Source organism: Gossypium hirsutum, chromosome A07 (genome assembly GCF_007990345.1).
Source record: "Gossypium hirsutum isolate 1008001.06 chromosome A07, Gossypium_hirsutum_v2.1, whole genome shotgun sequence".
In the NCBI taxonomy this organism is placed as follows: Eukaryota; Viridiplantae; Streptophyta; class Magnoliopsida; order Malvales; family Malvaceae; genus Gossypium; species Gossypium hirsutum.
Window position 1 is genome coordinate 14,351,685 of NC_053430.1, and position 18,275 is coordinate 14,369,959.

Genomic DNA, 18,275 nt, shown 5'->3' on the forward strand with positions numbered 1-18,275 from the left:
AGCTCATGAGCCAACATGGTATTATCAATGATACTACGCCCTTTAACAAAGGCACTCTGACTATTAAAAATCAAAGCAGGCAGAAAAGGAGTCATTCTATTAACCAAAACCTTGGTTATGCATTTGTAACACCCCAAACCCGGCCTAGAAGTTAGGCCCAAATCTGGCGTGTCACATTGAAGTGTTTTTCGAAAACCATGTTTTCATTGAAAACCCTTCTTACTGATCAAAACCTCTGGCCATTTTAAAACTTGTGAAACGTTAATTCCCTTAAAACCTTACTTACTACGGAAGCTTACTTTTAAATAGTTGCGAAAACGTAATATTTTGAAAACCAAATGTTGTTTTGGAAAATCGTGCCCTACTTCTAACAGATATTAAGCATACTAAATAAATTTCCTAAATAAAAAGTTAAGAAAATAAAGAGGCCTTAATACAACCCAAATAAAAAACCAAAGTGCTTAACTAAATAAAAGAAAGAAAAAAAAACATATGCAGTTGTGTGGTCGTCTCTGAGTCCCTCTGCGACACCAATCCACCTAACGCTAGAGATTACTTGCACAGTTAATAAACGAGGTGAGTTTATGAAAACTCAGTGTGTAATCTCCTTACTAGAGTAACAGTCAGTAAACAGACAGAATTCAGAATCAGTCTGGGCCGGAGCCCATTACAGTAATAGTACAATCCAATTTAGAGCGTACGTGGGCCAAAGCCCGTTATAATATCATTTCGGTCACAACCCATAACAGAATCAATTGGGCTAGCCCATCTTAGCCTCAGTTGGGCCGAAGCCCACATCGCAATAATATCACAATAATATCATACATGCAATGCTATGCAACCCACCCTAATAATCCAACTTCTACACACCAACTCCGTCCCCTGATACACATTATGTGGGGATATAAATATCGACTCACCCATCCGATACACATCAATGGTAGCCCTGTTGCGGTACTATCTTCATTGCAGCAAGCTGCTAATCAAATATTAGGCTTAATAGCCATCGATGGATCCACGGTCCTCAAGCAATCATGCAATCCTCATATACTTCCTCCGTTCCATAATTCTCAACCCATGCAATATGTCGTGTATGTCATGCTCAATCATCACACGTGTATGCAGAATAGCCATACTCAGTAACAGTCTTTTAAACATATATTAAGAGTATATCAGTCATACAACGATAGTCAAGTCAATTAAAACGCAGTCATACATTCATAATCAAATCAGTCAAATTTGAAGTCTAAGTCGGTCATTTACCCTCAAGGGCAAAACAGTCATTTTACCCTATAGGGGTATGTCGGTTATTTTACACTACAAGGGTATTTCGATAATTCTACAAATCGAGGGTGTTTCGGTAATTTTACAAATCAGAGGTATTCCGATAATTTTACAAGTCGAGGGTATTTCAGTAATTTCTCTTTATTATGGGTTTATTACTTACCGGATACTATGTACCAGGTAGGATTCTAGAGAAGAGGAGGTGAGCCATTAAGACCGCTTAAGTACCAAGCTCTCCCTAGATCCAATCCTAGACATGCATATACCCATTGCCCCTTTACTAAACACTAACAACTCCACAGTTATTCATTTGGCCCCTTTAGGCCCAACTACTTCCCACCTAACAGTTAGATTTACACAAGCGCGCCCACGGGCCTAGAACAACCTCAGCATACGAGAACGCTCGTGGCGGCTTTCAGCTTTTGTTGATTTTTAACAAAGAAGGGCGTGAATACACACCTATTTATGAGAATGCGCCGAAGTCCACGATCGCCAACCTTGGGAAAATTCATTATTTTCTTATGACCACCTCAACCACAAAGTTCCAGTCCAACTCCACCTCCTACACAGCTTAAACAGTAAAATAAATACTTCATTGCGCATCCTAAGACTTGAACCTTAGACCTCATAGTTACACAACACGCCACCTTGCCTCTCCACAGGCTCTTTCTGTGTCATATTTTATCCTCAATTAAATATAAGGCCTATAGGCCAAAGTCTAAGTTCCTTTAAAAGAAAAACCAAAATAAATTACAAGAGCCAAGACTTGAACCTAGGCTCCCTTGCAACCTTAATGAAGCCACAACCACTAGACCACAAGCTTCCTTATATTATTTATTTACCACAATAATTTAAAAGGCCTTCATCCTAGCATCAAGGGTTTTATTCACTTATTACCAAAAAATTTGCTAAAGCCCAGGTTTGAACCCAAGATTTCTCCAACACTTCTCAGGGCTATTAACCACTAAAGCAAACATTTAATTGTGTCATTTCCTTGTACAATTAAATGCTTATATACAACCTCTTTACGGACTTATACTAAAGGCCCAATACTTCTAGACCCAAATTCGGGGCGTTACAACATTTATAAATTGTGTTGCAACAAGAAATAGGCCAAAAATCCTTTACATAGCTAGGATTATCACACTTGGCAACCAAGGAAATTAAAATAGCATTAAAGGTAGCCAAGAGAGTGGAGGATGCAAAAAAATACTGAACAACCTCAAGAAAACCAGGCTTCACTATACCCCATGTAGATTTGAAGAAGAAAGCCGTGAAACTGTCGAAACTAGGGGCTTTCTCATTCCCCTGCCCAAAAATAGTTGTCTTTATCTCTTCATTAGTAATAGGGCTAGTCAACACACGATGAGCATCGTTAGATAGTTTAGGCAGTAACTTTTAAAGTAAAAAATCTAAGCACTCAACAACATTGAAATCAACTACACCGAGAAGATTCGGATAAAACCCTAAAATCTCTGTAGAAATTTGATTAAAAGATTCCAACTGATTACTAGTTTCATCAAAAAAAGAAGTAATAGTGTGCTTATTCTTCTTAACCGCAACAGTACTATAAAAAAATTGAGTGTTTTGATCTCCCTCCCCAATCCATTGCACCTGAGCTTTTTGTTGATAAAAATATGCTTTAGCCTCTTGCGAAATGAAAAGATCAGCTCTCACCTGATCAATATGACCATTTATAACCAGACCACCCCACAACAAATCAAGCTGCAAGCTCTCCAGCTCCTTAGCCTTAGCCTTAGCCTTAACTCAAGCAAAAATATTCCCTAAAGCCTCAGAATTAAGCATCTTCAAGACATGCTTAAGTCTCTTAAGCTTGGTAAATAACTTCAACATAAGATTACTTACCACAATAGGCTGCCAAGATTCAATAAGCAGCTACAAAAACCTATCATGTTTAGCCTAAAAATTAAAGAAACGAAAAGGCTTTGACAGGGATTGCACAGGCTGCTCTAACTAGGCAATAAAATGACAATGATCTGAACAACCAAGAGCAGCAAACTCAACCCATGAATGAGGCAAAAACTGCATACAAACTACATTAACAAGAACTCTGTCAAGCTTCTTCACAATTATTTTATCCAATTTAGTCCCTAAACTTGACAATTATTCTCATATTGGGGCCTAAACTTGACAATTGTTTTCACATTAGAGCTTGAAAACAATTGCCAAGTTTAGGGCTTAATTTAGACAAAAAAAAGTTTAAACCCTTATATGAGAACACTTGCCAAGTTCAAGCCCAAAAAGTGATTTAACAAAACCCCAATGAATTAAAACGACGGCGTTGAAGGCAAAGCAGTACTTTGCATTTGCCAAATGCCAAGCTTTAGGGTTCTTCTTCCTTCATCTTTGTACCTCTCCTAAAAAAGCCTGAAATTTATTGATTGAATGAAATGGAGATGTATTATCTCTCCAGAAAACACCTCAATCAAAAGCTTTTCCCAAGTCTCCATTACTATCAGTCTTCTCTTCTCTTTGCCCTTTCCTCCAAATCACTCCCTCCCCTCTGTTCAACCCCCCAAAATCAGATTCTCAGTTCCCATCAACTCCACACCATTCCCACTCCCCATTCTTCAACCCCTTTCATTTCCTCATCTGTGTCTTCCCCATTTCCTTCTACACAATACCCATTTTCCCGATTTTTAAATAGACCCGATTTTAGTTGGTTTCGCAGTTTCTCAGCTTCTTCAAGAACGAATGCGAGTGGAATGCAAGTTTCTGAGATTATCAATTTGATTCGAAGCGGTTCTAATGATTTAGAATCCAAATTGGATGCTATGAATATACGTCTTTCCGAGGTATTATTGAACACAATTTTCCGAATTTTGAATCGCGAGAAAATCCCTGCATTACCTTTCTTCAATTGGATTCGAAAATCCCATCCTGAGTTTCGTCATGAGTCTGATATTTATAGTTTGGTTGTTGATAATTGTGGGAGATTAGATGATTTTGATTCTATATTCAATCTTTTAAATGACTTTAGGATTCATGGGATTTGTTTGAATCAAAAGGCTTTTAGTTATTTACCTGTTATGATATCTAATCAAGCTGCAATGAAGAAATCTATATGCAAAACAATGGAAATATTGAACAAAATTGGTGGTTCTTGTGGTGTTACTGGTACCCATGCTTTGATTGAAATGTTATGTGCTTTAGGTTCTTTTGAAATGGCTGAATATGTGATTACAAAAACAGAGAAACGGTTATCAAATTATGGCATTTTGATCCGTTCTCGAAGCCGTAAAGGTCATTTTGAAGAAGCAAAACGAGTTCTTGACGAGATGACCGGAACCGGAGTTACACCGAATTGCCAGATTTTCAACTATATACTCAGTTGTTTACAAAAAACCGATCAAACCGACAAAGTTATTCAACTGCTTGAACTCATGGCCGAAAATGGTTGTCCTCCTAATGCATTAACCTATGAGATATTCATATGTAATTTGTGTAGACATGGTAAATTAGATATGGCATTCGTCTGGCTCAATAAAATGGAATCGAAGGGTATCGAACCTCGACCGACGACACATGCTGCTTTGATTAAGGAGTACTTCAAGTTACAGCAGTACGAACAAGCACACCAGTATGTGGTTGTTTGTAGTGATAAGTATAAGACGGTAAGCAATACGATTTACAGTTTGTTGGCTAGTCTTTATAGGAAACAGGGAAAACCGGTTATGGCACAAAGTGTGCTTTCGGAGATGATTGAAAAGGGTCTAAGTCCGAACTTTACAGTGTATATGCATGTGAGGAAGCACCTTCAGAAAATAGGGAGAGAAGATTTGGCGAGAAATTTGGAGAGTAGTTTTTCTTGCTTCATTTCACAACCAAGTGCTGTTAATGGCTGATAAATTGGCATAAATGAGCGTAGTTGAGGTCCATGAGGTAAAGCAGTGAGGAGATTTTTTCCCTTGGTCAGTCATGTACAAGTAATTTAGGGTAGAAAAAAATACATGTTACTTGATCTCGGGTGTGAGTGATGGTATGGTATGGTAGGATTTTTTAAAAAGTTTTTTTTTTTTTGTGTGTGTATTGGATCTGACATGGATACTTCAAGAGAAATAAAGTCTCGAAGCAATACAGGAAACGAAGAGAAGAATGTTGCTTTGTTTGAATTGCCTTGATTTTTTTACATGAGTTCTGGATTTAGTCATTACCCTACTCTTTTAATTATTGTACATTTTCAGGAGTAAAATCCAATTTAATGTTTTTTACTTTTATATTTTTTAAATTTTAAAATTTCAATTTTTAAGCGCAGGATTGACAATAAATTTATTATTATTATTATTTTTTAATAATATGTAACATGAAATTTTAGATACGATAAACTAGATACCCGATACCATTTAATCAAAATTTAAAATTAAAAAAAAAATCATCAGATTAAAACAAATTTACATTTTATAGTCTAATTTAACTTTTTTTTTCTTGGCCATTGTTAGAACTTCGATTCTAAGACACAGATAATGACACTGACATTGCCATTTTAGTAAAATGGAGAAAATGTTATAAATGCTAAAATTCGTATTTCGCGAGTGAAATAAACTTCGGATTTATATTATATCTTACATTGATAATGTAAACAACCCCTACAAAATTTAAAACCAATACACAATGTGAATAGATTTCTGTAACATTATATATATCAAAAGGAAAGATTGCACTTTTTTTTCCTTTCCTCTCATTTCATCTACCCTCTAATTCTTTCATGTCTGCTGACAAGACAAACTATGTGTGAATTGATTTGAAACCCTCTGTTAGGGGAACGACCTTTGCTGATAATTTAGACTGCAACTTTGAAACAGCTTGTCGAATGTCCTGCAAATATGGAAAGAATGAAACATTATACATAACTTACAGTTGGTATAACTACCAAGACCCTTGTATTATAAGTCAAATTACATTTTACCTCTTCTATTCAAAAAATAGATAAATTAATCTTTGTTCGTTAGATTAAAAAACAAATTAGTCATTTTGTTCAAAATTCCATCCATTTCTACTGTTAAAATCTGATCATTGATCGTCAAAATGAGGTATGTCTGGTTATTTTATCAGCCACGACAATTTTTAATAGTAAAAATGAATGAAACTTTCAATAGAAAATACCAATTTCCTCTTTGATCTAATGTACAAAGACGAATTTACCTTCTTCTTTTTTTAGTAAAGAAGACAAATGCAATTTGACTCCTAGTATAGGAGTTTCCATAGTACTTTTACCTAGTATTTCCTCATGCATGTTAACAAAAAGATTTTATCTGGTGTGTACCATTTAAATGAACTGCTACTGTTTTTTAAACAGCGGAGAGTGCAGGTAAGACCATTATGTCTAAAGGAATAATTAACTACAATTTCATTTGGTTATGTCGGGAAAAAGTAAGGAAGGAAGGAAAGAAAGAGCTGAATATTACTCGACCATGTGCATAATCTATGTTTACACATATAATATAGCATTGTCTACCATTCCATGAGATGGAATGAGCCTCGGTTCAGAATGTTATTCACCAAGGAAGGTTTTAGGTCAATCGGCCTCTGCCTTCGATGTAAGAGAACAATCGCATTGTAGCAATTATGTAGAAAATGGAACAAAAACAAGTTATTCAATTAAATGCTCACCTCTATACTATAGCGGGAGGAGAAATGAGTTAACAAGACAGCTTTGTTCCTGATCCACTGAGCATTTTCAATGATCTGAAATTTAAAATCGTATAATGTTAAGAGTCATTAATAATGTAGTAACAATAGAATGGGATAAAATCAAAGATCAAACATACCTCTGATAAATGTGTATGACCGTGTTGTCTAGCATGATCAATGCTATAACCATCATCAAGGAACGTTGCCTATAAAATATATATTTCCACACCAGAAACACAAAGATTATAAATTGCAGAAAGTTGCAAATTTTGGTCCAGAGTGGGAATGCAAAAGGAATAGATGCCTTGTCATAAGGCATGCGAAACACATGCAGGCAGGATCCTATCACAATTTATTCATGGATTTCGTTAAGTACGATACTTGTCTCATCATATCATCCAATTGCGCTGTGTCCTTAACGCTAAGTTAGATCACAAATTATACGGTAAAAATATCATGGAGGCCCTTGTACTAAAAATCGGATTGCATTTTGCCTCCTCTACTAAAATAATGGGCAAATTAGTCCTTGTATATTAGATCAAAGAGCAAATTGGTTCTTTTGTTAAAAATTTCATCAGTTCTACTGTTAAAAACTGATGTACATTAGTGTGAGATACACGTGGCATACCATATGTCCCTGCCTGGTTATTCCGTCAGCCACAACAGTTTTTAACAATACAAATGGATGAAATTTTTAACATGAAGGACCAATTTGCTCTTTTGATCTAATATATAGGGACTAATTTGCCCATCTTCTGAGTTGAGGGGCCAAAATGCAATCTGACTCTTAGTACAAGGGCCTCAATGGTACTTTTACTCAGATTATACGAATAGTTCCAATATAAACAGGTGATATTACCACAGATGCTGTAAAAAGTATTTTCAACATGCAGCTAACATGGGAAAGAAGATGAAAAAGTTTGTATTCGGTCTATACCTCAGTTATGAGAATTTTGGCCCTCAATGCATCCGCATTACGTGGATCAAGCATGTATTCTGCTGTTGTATCTCCTGTAAAAGCCACCTCCGGAGACAATACAATGTCTGTGATCTGCAGAGTAATGTTACAAGTCAAATAAATGCCTAAAACCAAGGAATCAAGCCACTCTATGTTGTCAAAGTCATAGACCTCAACACCAGACTTCTTCAACTTCTCGATCTGTTTCCCTTTCAGATGAATGTACTGCTTCTTCAGCTTTTTTCTAACAGAGTATACGACATAACCCTGAAAAGAAGAAACAAATAACTTCATCTTCATCGATGTTTTTTCCAAGGGAAGAAACTACGGCGCCTCATATTTTCATGCACATTTAACAAACAACTCAAAGATGGATTAACATTTTCGCCTATTCCATAGTCTCGTAAAAGTACCATGAAAGCCCTTGTAGTAGGAGTTAGATTGCGCTTTGCCCTGTCTATTAAAAAAAATTAGCAAATTAGTCCTTGTACATTAACTCAAAAAAGAAAATTGGTCATTTTTATTTGTACTGTTAAAAACTGATGTAAAAACTGATGTGGCTGATGGAATAAGCAGATAGTAACATGTAACGTGTATGCCATGTTGACGTATAGGGACCAGTTTTCAACAATAAAAATGACTAAATTTTTTAACAAAAGGACCAGTTTGTACTTTGACCTAACGTACAGGGACTAATTTGTCCCTTTTATGAATAAAAAGGGCAAAATGCAATTTGACTCCAGCTACTGCAGGGGCCTCCATGGTAGTTTTTACCTTCATAGTCTATATTGTCTCTTTACATAAGAAGAAGAAAAGTTAGTAAGGCATACCTGGCTTGGTATAACATGGTGAGTTCTAAATGGTCGGACAACAATGTCATTCCGTAGTTCATATGTTTCACCTGAAAAAGCCTAAAGTCATCTTCAAGAACAACATGAAAAAAACAAATAAAACTGTGATGAAACCAACATACCAACATCAAGTGCAACCAAATCAAGGTTTAGTTCCACTTGTCCCATTGTCTTGTGAATATCCAACAGCTTCTCCACATCTTCTTTAATACATGGAGGTACAAATACCGCCGGGGGCTTTAAGTTATACAAACCACGGCTAGCCACATACATCGGCAGCCCACCCTGAGCAAGTAAACACCATATCAGATTATAGTAATCCATAAACTTTGAGCTAACCTTAACACCTGAAAGTGTACATGATATTCAAATAAGTCATGCTTTAAGTAGTACAGAACACGGCTAGCTGCATACATTGGCATCCCACCCCGAGCCAGTATACACCGCATCAGATTATAGTAATACCTTAAACTTAGAATTTGAGCTAACCTAAAAGTGTACATAATTTTCAAATAACTCATGCTACAAACCACAGCTAGCTACTTACGTTGGCAGCCTATCTTAACCGGACTCGGGTGTGAGTGCTGCATACAGGTATGTATTCAGCACAATGACCAGGTTTTCAATGTTTTTCCTTGTATCCATGTGTCATTCAAGAAATACCAAGAATTGGACTAACATAGTTGGCAGCCCACCTTGAGCCCGTCAACACCATATGAGATTATAATAATAACCAGAGCTTAAATTTTAAGCTAAGCCAAAACAGCAGAAAGTATACATGATTTTCAAATAACCCATGCTTTAAGTTGTACAAACCATGGCTAGAGCTACATACATTGCACAGCCCACCCTGAGTCAGGAAACACCATATGAGATTATAGTAATACCCAGAGCTTAAAATTTGAGCTAAACCAAAACAACTGAAAGTATACATGATTTCCAAATAACTCAAGTACAAGCAATGGAATTTCTAGTAAATTTGACCACAAAAACACCATCTTTTTTGGCCAAATTATGGAACTTACAATGTGGTCAAGATGAGCATGAGTGATGAAAACAAAATTCTGATGAATAGCACGAGATGGGCACCTCCCGATATCAAAAGCAGACTTCAATTCAGGGACGATGACACAGGTTTCATGGCCACCAATAGAGAGTCCTTCAATGAAGTAGCCTTCAACTTCAATACCCTTTCTCGTGACAGCAGCTCTGGCTTTACGGTACTCTTCTTCTTCATCTATAGCACGGCTGATGGTTGATAAATAGCCGGAGGTTTTGAGGGATTTAAAGGGGCTGGCTTGGGTTTGGAAAGAGAGGCTTTTGTGGGGTGGATGAGGTGGATAAATAGGGTGGTGGAATGGGAAAATTGAAGGGATTTTGGAGGGTACAATGGGGAGAGAGATTTGCATTTCTTGTTTATTTGAGATGGAATTGAAGGGAAACTGCATATAAATTTTGAAAAAAAAAATGTTTTGATTGGCGAGTGAAGAAAATGAGTGGGTTTAACTGAGTTTTATCGGTTTCACTGTTTCGTTCTTTGTTTTCGAGCGCTTTATCGGGGAAGACAACCAAAACGCTACGTTTCGGAAGTCAACCAAATAGTCAAGGAATTTTTTTTTACAATGATAAGAAAACCATTTTAATATCTGTTAATTTAGAAAATTTAGCAAATTAGTCTTTATTAAAAATATTGAAATAATTAAATTTCTATAATAATTAACACTTTTCTCGTCATAGAATTGAGGAACAAAAATGCTACACCAGGTAAAAAAATGATCTTTTTCAAAGCAGAAGCAGGATGTATAATGTCACTACAAGTGTCTTATCTTCTCAATACTGGAAATGCAAAATTTCATCCTTTCTAAAACAACTGTTGCTCAAAATTTATTCCGCCCTGCCCCTTCATTCATCTCTCCAGTTTGCTTCCTCTTTTTTGCTCATAATTTCATCTCGGATCTCTCCTCCTCTGATAGCCCTATTCTCATTGTTTCAGCCTCGTCAAACAGAAACCAGTCGCTAAATTTTATTATCAATATAAATGTACAAACAAAAACAACCCTTTTTGGTTTCTCTCTAGTTTAATTGTTTCGGTTATAGAGTTTACTTGCAGAAACCCAAACCCGTTTAATTTTCTTCTTCTTTTCTTTTAGATTTTGTTTAGTCTTTTTACCAGCTTGCGCCTTCCAGTTCAAACCTTGATTTCAAATAAGAAAATTTGGTAAATTAAATTGAGATTCTAACTCAAATTAAAATTTTTAGTTTTTGGCTGTTCGACCTGCTTTTCTACTAAATTACTTTTTTATCTTTAAATCTTTTCTTAAAAGTAATTTTTTTTTACAACAATCATAATTACTATCAAAATTTTCACAAATATTCAAAAGTACTTTGCATCCTCAATGGTAAGCTAACCTTCAATGTGTGGGTGATGAGTTAATGAGTTAGGTTTGGGAGATTTTTTATTTTACTTTTTCTGAGTTTCTATCATGTGAAAATATATGTTTTAAATTTTTGATTAGATGCTGCAATAGAAAATTGACATATGTATATTTTATTTTTAATTTTTTTCTCATTTTATCAGGTGAGATTTTTAGACGAAAAAGTGTTAATGTCTTTAATTATTGTCATTATTTGTTAACTTTCAAAATTAGTACATATTAAATTATTTTGGCTTTTTGACTGAGATTACTTTACTAAAAACTTTATTTCCCGTAAAATTTTTGGGTAAACTACACCTAATGTCACTAAATTATTAGTAAGTTTACATTCTAGTCATTCAATTCAACTTCAAAAAGTTATAAAATGGTTACTAAACTATTCAAAATATTCCATTTAAGTCACTTAGCTATTAAAATCGTTATTGTATAGTCTTCTCTATTCATACCGCTTACACCAATAGAAAGTTCTCCTTTCTCTTATCTTCTACAGTTCAGACTTTTTTTCATGAAACAACTTTGAACATAACTAATCTACAAACCAAAATCCAAACAGCTTTATTCTCCGATATTCAATACTGACCGTCAGATCGACTTAGATCTAATTGATACTGACCCATCATATTGATCATTGAATCGTCACTTAGAGCTCACTAACTAGACTTTTAAAAGGAACGTAACAACCCAATCGACTTAAAAAAAGCTTTTGAATAGTTAAATGACTTAAATAAAATCTTTTGAATAGTTTAGTGATAATTTTGTAACTTTTTGAAGTTAACTAACTAAAATATAAACTTACTAACAGTTTAGTGACCTTGTATGTTGTTTGCCCTTGTATGTAGTTTGCCCAAAGTTGTTTTAGGTTAATATAAAAATTTCCAGTATATAATATGGATCTGATTTGGACAAAGCCCATTAAAAGCTCCAAATTCAAAACCCAAAATATGTAAGCCCAATAGAAAATTTTCGGGTCACCCGATAAATTAAACCCGAATTCTCCTTCCCCCGCCCCCCTTTTTAATCACTGCAAAAATTCTCGAAGCTCAACGAGAGTGAAAAGTTCCTCGTCTCTCATCCCGGTCCCAAGGCAACAAACAAACAACAAGACGGTGAAAAAGAAAAGGCAGTAAAATGAAAATTTTGTAAAATCGTCGAAGAAGAAGAAGAAGAAGAAGAAAATGAGCATAGTGCCGAAGGAGACGATCGAAGTGATAGCTCAAAGCATAGGCATAAACAATTTGTCAGATGATGCTGCTCTTTCTCTTGCTCCCGATGTTGAGTATCGCATGCGCGAGATCATGCAGGTTCTTGATTTTTCCTTTTTACAAAAAGTTCATGTTAAAGTAGGTTCTATTTCGTAATTCTTCTGTTTTTTTATTTGTTGGTCTAATTATTTACGATTCTGGAGGGGTTAGGGTTTTTGAATCTCACTAGGTGGTGATTTATGCTGCCGTACTTTGTTTTCCTTTTAAAATATAAGGAATTTCATGATTTTATTAAATCGAGGAGATTAAACAGTGATTGACTATGATTTTTTTTTTGTGAAATTTCAGGAGGCGATTAAATGTATGCGTCACTCAAGGAGGACTATATTGACTACAGATGATGTTGATGGTGCACTTAACTTAAGAAATGTTGAGGTTATTTGGCATCAATGCAACTTCATGTTCCCCTTTTAGTTTGTGTATATGCTAATCATAATTTCATTGTTTGTATTTGTGCTGCCTGAGCATGTGTTTTTTGTGTAATACTAATACCGCGTTCATGATACTTGCAAGCATTTGCATTTGGTTATTGTTAGTGTTGGAACTGAGAAATGACGTGTCCTGTTGGGGGATAATGTTTTCTTCAATTTGGATATTCTAACTCTAAAAACCTGATGTACCCTTTTTAGTCTGGAATGTTGTTGATGCTATGGTGCACTCTTATAATGTTTCTGTTGGAAAGATGCTATAAGGGGATTTTAGCTTGTATTCCATAGCTGCATGTTAGTGGGCCTAGCTTGAAGCATAAATAGCTAGTGAAAGAGTTTTGTTCGATTAGGTTACATGATCTCAATATTGATTGAGAATATAATGATTTGCATATGTGATGGTGAATAGAACATGTTTCTGATGTATTTTAGGTTCTTCTTTTTTCCCTCTTACTTCAGAAAACTTACTTTTCATTTAGTCTCACTCTTGGTTTGTTTTGTTGCCTCAGCCTGTATATGGCTTTACATCTGGAGGTCCTTTGCAGTTCAAAAGGGCTATTGGGCATAGGGATTTGTTTTACATTGATGATAGGGATGTGGATTTGAAAGATGTAAGAAATCAGAAGCTACATTAGTTGCACTTTGAGCTAAAATTGGTTTTGGCGCTTGCTGAAGTTCCCCTTTTTTGTGTCCCCCCACCCCCAACATGTAGGTTATTGAAGCTCCTTTACCAAAAGCACCGCTTGATACTGGAGTTGTTTGTCACTGGCTTGCCATTGAGGGAGTACAACCTGCTATTCCAGAAAATGCACCTGTGGGAGGTTTGTCTAAATTTAGAGGCATTAGCAGTAGTTACTGATCACAAATTTAATATGGATCTCTTGGAATCTTGGTTTGTCAGCATAGACCATTCAAAATACGTGCATTTTTCCCATATGTGCATGATTTAGTCATCTTTATCTAAAACTTCTTTAGTGTGGTTACAGCATGTTGCAACTATGAATTCTGAAGTTGTTTCTGGTATTAGGATACCATGAATTTTCTTGTTACTTTGTTTGTTTGGCCATACTTTCTGAAAATTTTCTCAGGACCAGTAGAATACAGGGTACTAGCCACATACTGGATCTAATACTTTGTTTGATATGTTTTATCTGTAGCAATTGCTGCTCCTTCTAATGGCACTACTTACGAACAAAAGGAGGAGCTCCCTGTTGACATTAAATTACCTGTTAAGCATGTTCTATCTAGGGAGCTTCAGGTATATAGTTTACAATTGGTGTTATATATTATATATTTTTAATATTTTCGCTTGTCTATTTGGCTTATATTCTTTCTATTGTAGCTCTATTTTGATAAGATCACGGAGCTAACTTTGAGAAAGTCTGATTCAACACTGTTTAAAGAAGCATTAGTGAGTTTGGCTACAGATTCAGGACTTCATCCATTAGTTCCTTATTTCACTTACTTTATATCTGATGAGGTAATAATTTTTGGATTTCAAACAATAGTATCCATTTAGATGAACAAGAACATTTATACATTTGCTGCTAATTTTGTTTGTTCTTTTTTGCAACAATATCAGGTTTCTCGTGGTTTAAATGATTACTCTCTTCTATTTGCTTTAATGCGTGTTGTTTGGAGTCTTCTCCAAAATCCTCACATCCACATAGAACCTTATGTAAGTTAATCTTTATCCTATTGGATTTATGTATTGGCAATAAATATGTTTATCAAGGATTTAAAATTGATTATCTCTTTCTAACTCAACTGAACAAATACCAATTTCAACCTACTGGTTTGCCAAGCAAATCATTCTCTTCTTTTAGTTCTATGGAGTTCTATCTGTCTTGGATTTCAATTCTAAACTAAGAAGGAGCATTCTTTTTCCTCGTGTCTTGCCAGCTGCACCAATTGATGCCATCTGTAGTGACCTGCCTTGTTTCTAAAAAATTAGGGAACAGGATTGCTGACAATCACTGGGAACTTAGAGATTTTACTGCAAAGTTAGTTGCTTCTATATGCAAAAGGTAAAACTTTTAATGTTTTTCCTGTTTTGCGTTTAAGAAAATGTCTTGAGTTGGATTTTTTTCCCCTTGACCTCCAGTCATTTTTCCATGGCTATTACTGTGACAAAACTTTTCTCTAGTAATATGTGAGCAATATTATGTAGACTAACTATGATTTCATTGATTGTGTCGGCTAAGGTTTGGGAGGGTGGTAATCATTGAATTTCGTTATTTCTGATCTATTGACACAACTCTGCCCCTGAGATTGGGTCACCCAAAAACCTTTTAGTTTGGTGCAAGAAAAACTCCTTATGCTATAACTTCTGAATGTGATCCTCTTAATAGTTTTTCTGGGCTTTTATATATGTCAATGAACTGTAAATTAGATGAAACTAAACCTCAGATGATCTAACTGATATGGTGATCGCTGCTGTCAACTTCCGTACAGACACTCTATATATATTTTTCTTCCTATTTTATTTTTTTGGTCAATCTTACACCAGGAATTTAGGTTTTACAAATTGTTGCAGATTTGGCCATGTTTATAACACTCTTCAGACGCGTCTTACAAAAACTTTGCTCAATGCACTTCTGGACCCAAAACGGGCATTGACCCAACACTATGGTGCAGTTCAAGGGTTGGCTGCCTTAGGACCAAATGTGGTATATCCTCGAATTTCATTTCCTCTTGGTGCATGTTAATTTACTTTTGTGCAAAGTGAGAAAACATAAGGGATACATCTCTCTGCAAACACGTATGCCACTTTTTATGCAAAGCTTCTGTTCTCGTCTTTCAACTCCTTTAGTAGATTTGTCAAGATTTACTTTCAAGCATTTCTCTTTGAGTGGTGAACATTTTTTGCTATTCTAGTAATTTTATTCATCTTACTCCACAAGTAGGTTTGTCTCCTTATTCTACCAAATCTTGAGCCATACCTTCGACTCCTTGAACCAGAGTTGTTACTAGAGAAGCAAAAGAATGAGATGAAGAGATATGAAGCTTGGCGGATTTATGGTGTCTTGCTGGTGAGTATTGTTCTTGTTTAGGTCTTCATATTGAACACTGAAATTTTGACACAAGAATGCTCTTGCCAGCGTGCAGCGGGTCAAAGCATATTTGAGCGCCTCAAAAATTTTCCACCTTTACCATCAACTCCAGCCCATGCTATCTGGAAGTCCAAAGAAAAAGTTGTTACTGAAGCGCCAAGTAAGTCACCTTTTTGCTAATATGCTCCTATTTATAGATGTTTAGCCCTCCAAAGTTGTGTTCTAATTAAGGATTGCACAAATGATGCATGGTAAAAATTAAATAGGATTAGGAGAAAAGAGGTGCCCTAAGCAGGGACATAACCAAGATTTTAGGGCCAAAGGGAGCAAAGATGATGAAAAAAAATTCAGCAGGGGGCAAAGATTTGAATTTGTAAAATTTTGGTGATGTTTTATAATAAGCCTAAAAGAATTAAATACGAAGCATTTCTCCTGTTGATGTCATGTATAAGCTATTCAATTAGGGTCTCAAGATAGCTAGGTAGCATGCATTTAGTAACCCTAAGCTAACACTTTTAAGCATGCAATTTAGAAACTCCTGATGCCCGGTGTTTTATCCCATTTTTGGAGTTTCAGCTCTAAATAACATTCTTGCTTCCCGTTAAATGTTCAAGATAAACGCAAGGCGAGCACAGAGCCCATGGAACACGAACCAGCCTTGAAGAAAATAGTAACTGATGGCCCCACCACGGTTTCAGCCAACTCCTCACCATCTCCCATGCAAGTTGAAACGGTGACAACACTTACTTCACCAGGTCAATACGAAGCAGGCCAGCCATCATCATCTGAAAAGATGCCCAATAGAGTTGGAAAAGACGGTAAAATATTGAAGAAATCAGTCATCCTTAATCAAATTTGGAAGGATGACTTGAATTCTGGACGTACATTGGTAACGTTGTTCGAACTGTTTGGTGAAAGCATTCTCTCCTTCATTCCATCTCCTGAGATGTCTTTGTTTATATAACATGTTGTAGAATAGCTTATTTCTTATCGTTATCGGCGTTAGAAAAAATGAAACTGCGTTCATCTGAATCATTAAACTAAATCTTTGCAATTTCATTGCCGATTTCATTCGATTTATTTGGTAGCCATAGTTCGTTCAAGAAGCTCCCTTCTTCCAAGGCCATTGATTTTAATTGAACAGGTAACAATCCCATTGACAGTTTAATTGTATTTTCAAATGGAAATCTCACCCCTTTGCTTTAGGATAATTGAGAAGTTAAATCTTTTGATTTTAATTTGTTAAAATTTAGTCATCGAATACTGAGAGGTTAGTTTAATTTTCAGTAAACACATTTACATGAATTGCTGATTTTGCTAAAAAGAAATTTCATATAAATTGTTCAACTGTTGGTTTTTACTTCTTTTTTTTTTTGCATATAAGCTGCTATTGAATTGTTAATTTTTGCTAATTTTGTACGTAAGGCTTAATTGTGTTACCTGGTTGTACAAGAATTCAGTTTTCATACATTAAAGAGAATAATTTAATTATTTTAACAGGAATGGGGATTAAATTAAAGAGAGAATTTCTCAACTTTATCATAGATCTATTTCTAATCATGATCATAATTGATTAATTATATAAAGATAAATAGAGTATAAAATGCCTAACATTTTATCCTGGTTTTAATTTAAACTAATTATAATTAGAGACTTAGAACCTAAAACTATAAAATTTTCGTAGTCTGTCGACTGTCGCCATGCCAGATCAAATATATACAGGAGATTCACTTGGTAAATATAAAAGTGAACTTTATATACATAAACTTTTCCATATTTCTTCCTTTTGATTATAAATATTAAAATCTGAGTACACAAAAAAATTTGGTAAAATGATTTTTTCAGGTTCTCTCAATTTTAAAATTAAGTAAATTAATTTTTTAAAAAAATAAAATAATTTAATTCCTGTTAATTTCGAAAGTAAGCAACTAATGACAATTAATGTCTTCTTTTAATTATACATAATTTTGATTAGAGTAATAACAAATTTAACCTTTGATGTTTATATATTTGTTATTTTGGTCTTAATTTAAAAAAATTGAACGAATTCAATCTCAACAATTATATATTTACATAACTTTTGGGGGATAAATTTGTTAGGATCAAATTGATATGTAAATTTTGAAGGTTAAATTTGTTATTACACCAATTAAAATCATGTACACTTGATGGAAAACATTAATGTTGTGACTAATTGTTCTTAGTTGCTTATTTTCAAAATTGATAGGAATTAAATTGCTCTAATTATTTTCAGAGAATAAATTTGTTTAATTTTGAAATTGAAAAAAATAAGAGAGGTCTTTATATAAAAAATGTTTAATTATTTATTTTATGTAAAGAATAGATTATATT

The 18,275-nt window shown here is 34.9% G+C and overlaps 3 protein-coding genes across 3 annotated transcripts; 2 read left to right on the top strand and 1 right to left on the bottom strand.

Moving 5' to 3' along the window:
• Positions 1-3,695: 3,695 nt before the first annotated feature.
• LOC107954041 (pentatricopeptide repeat-containing protein At2g18940, chloroplastic) lies at positions 3,696-5,150 on the top strand. Its single transcript, XM_016889497.2, has one exon. The coding sequence runs from the start codon at positions 3,696-3,698 to the stop codon at positions 5,148-5,150; it is 1,455 nt and encodes a 484-aa protein (XP_016744986.2).
• Positions 5,151-5,838: 688 nt separating this feature from the next.
• LOC107954040 (tRNase Z TRZ2, chloroplastic) lies at positions 5,839-10,344 on the bottom strand. The gene is made up of 8 exons (XM_016889496.2): positions 9,771-10,344; positions 8,868-9,030; positions 8,725-8,795; positions 8,066-8,161; positions 7,874-7,987; positions 7,074-7,142; positions 6,916-6,990; positions 5,839-6,120 (listed from the first exon to the last, which is right to left on the bottom strand). Exons 1-8 carry the CDS (start codon positions 10,191-10,193, stop codon positions 6,031-6,033), a joined length of 1,101 nt encoding a protein of 366 aa, XP_016744985.2. The 5' UTR covers positions 10,194-10,344; the 3' UTR covers positions 5,839-6,030.
• A 1,843-nt stretch (positions 10,345-12,187) lies between these two features.
• LOC107954039 (transcription initiation factor TFIID subunit 6) lies at positions 12,188-16,982 on the top strand. The gene is made up of 12 exons (XM_016889495.2): positions 12,188-12,481; positions 12,731-12,817; positions 13,380-13,481; positions 13,583-13,691; positions 14,028-14,128; positions 14,213-14,350; positions 14,453-14,548; positions 14,773-14,897; positions 15,407-15,539; positions 15,777-15,902; positions 15,972-16,083; positions 16,538-16,982. The coding sequence occupies exons 1-12, from the start codon at positions 12,356-12,358 to the stop codon at positions 16,885-16,887; spliced, it is 1,605 nt and encodes a 534-aa protein (XP_016744984.2). The 5' UTR covers positions 12,188-12,355; the 3' UTR covers positions 16,888-16,982.
• The last annotated feature ends 1,293 nt before the right edge of the window (positions 16,983-18,275 follow it).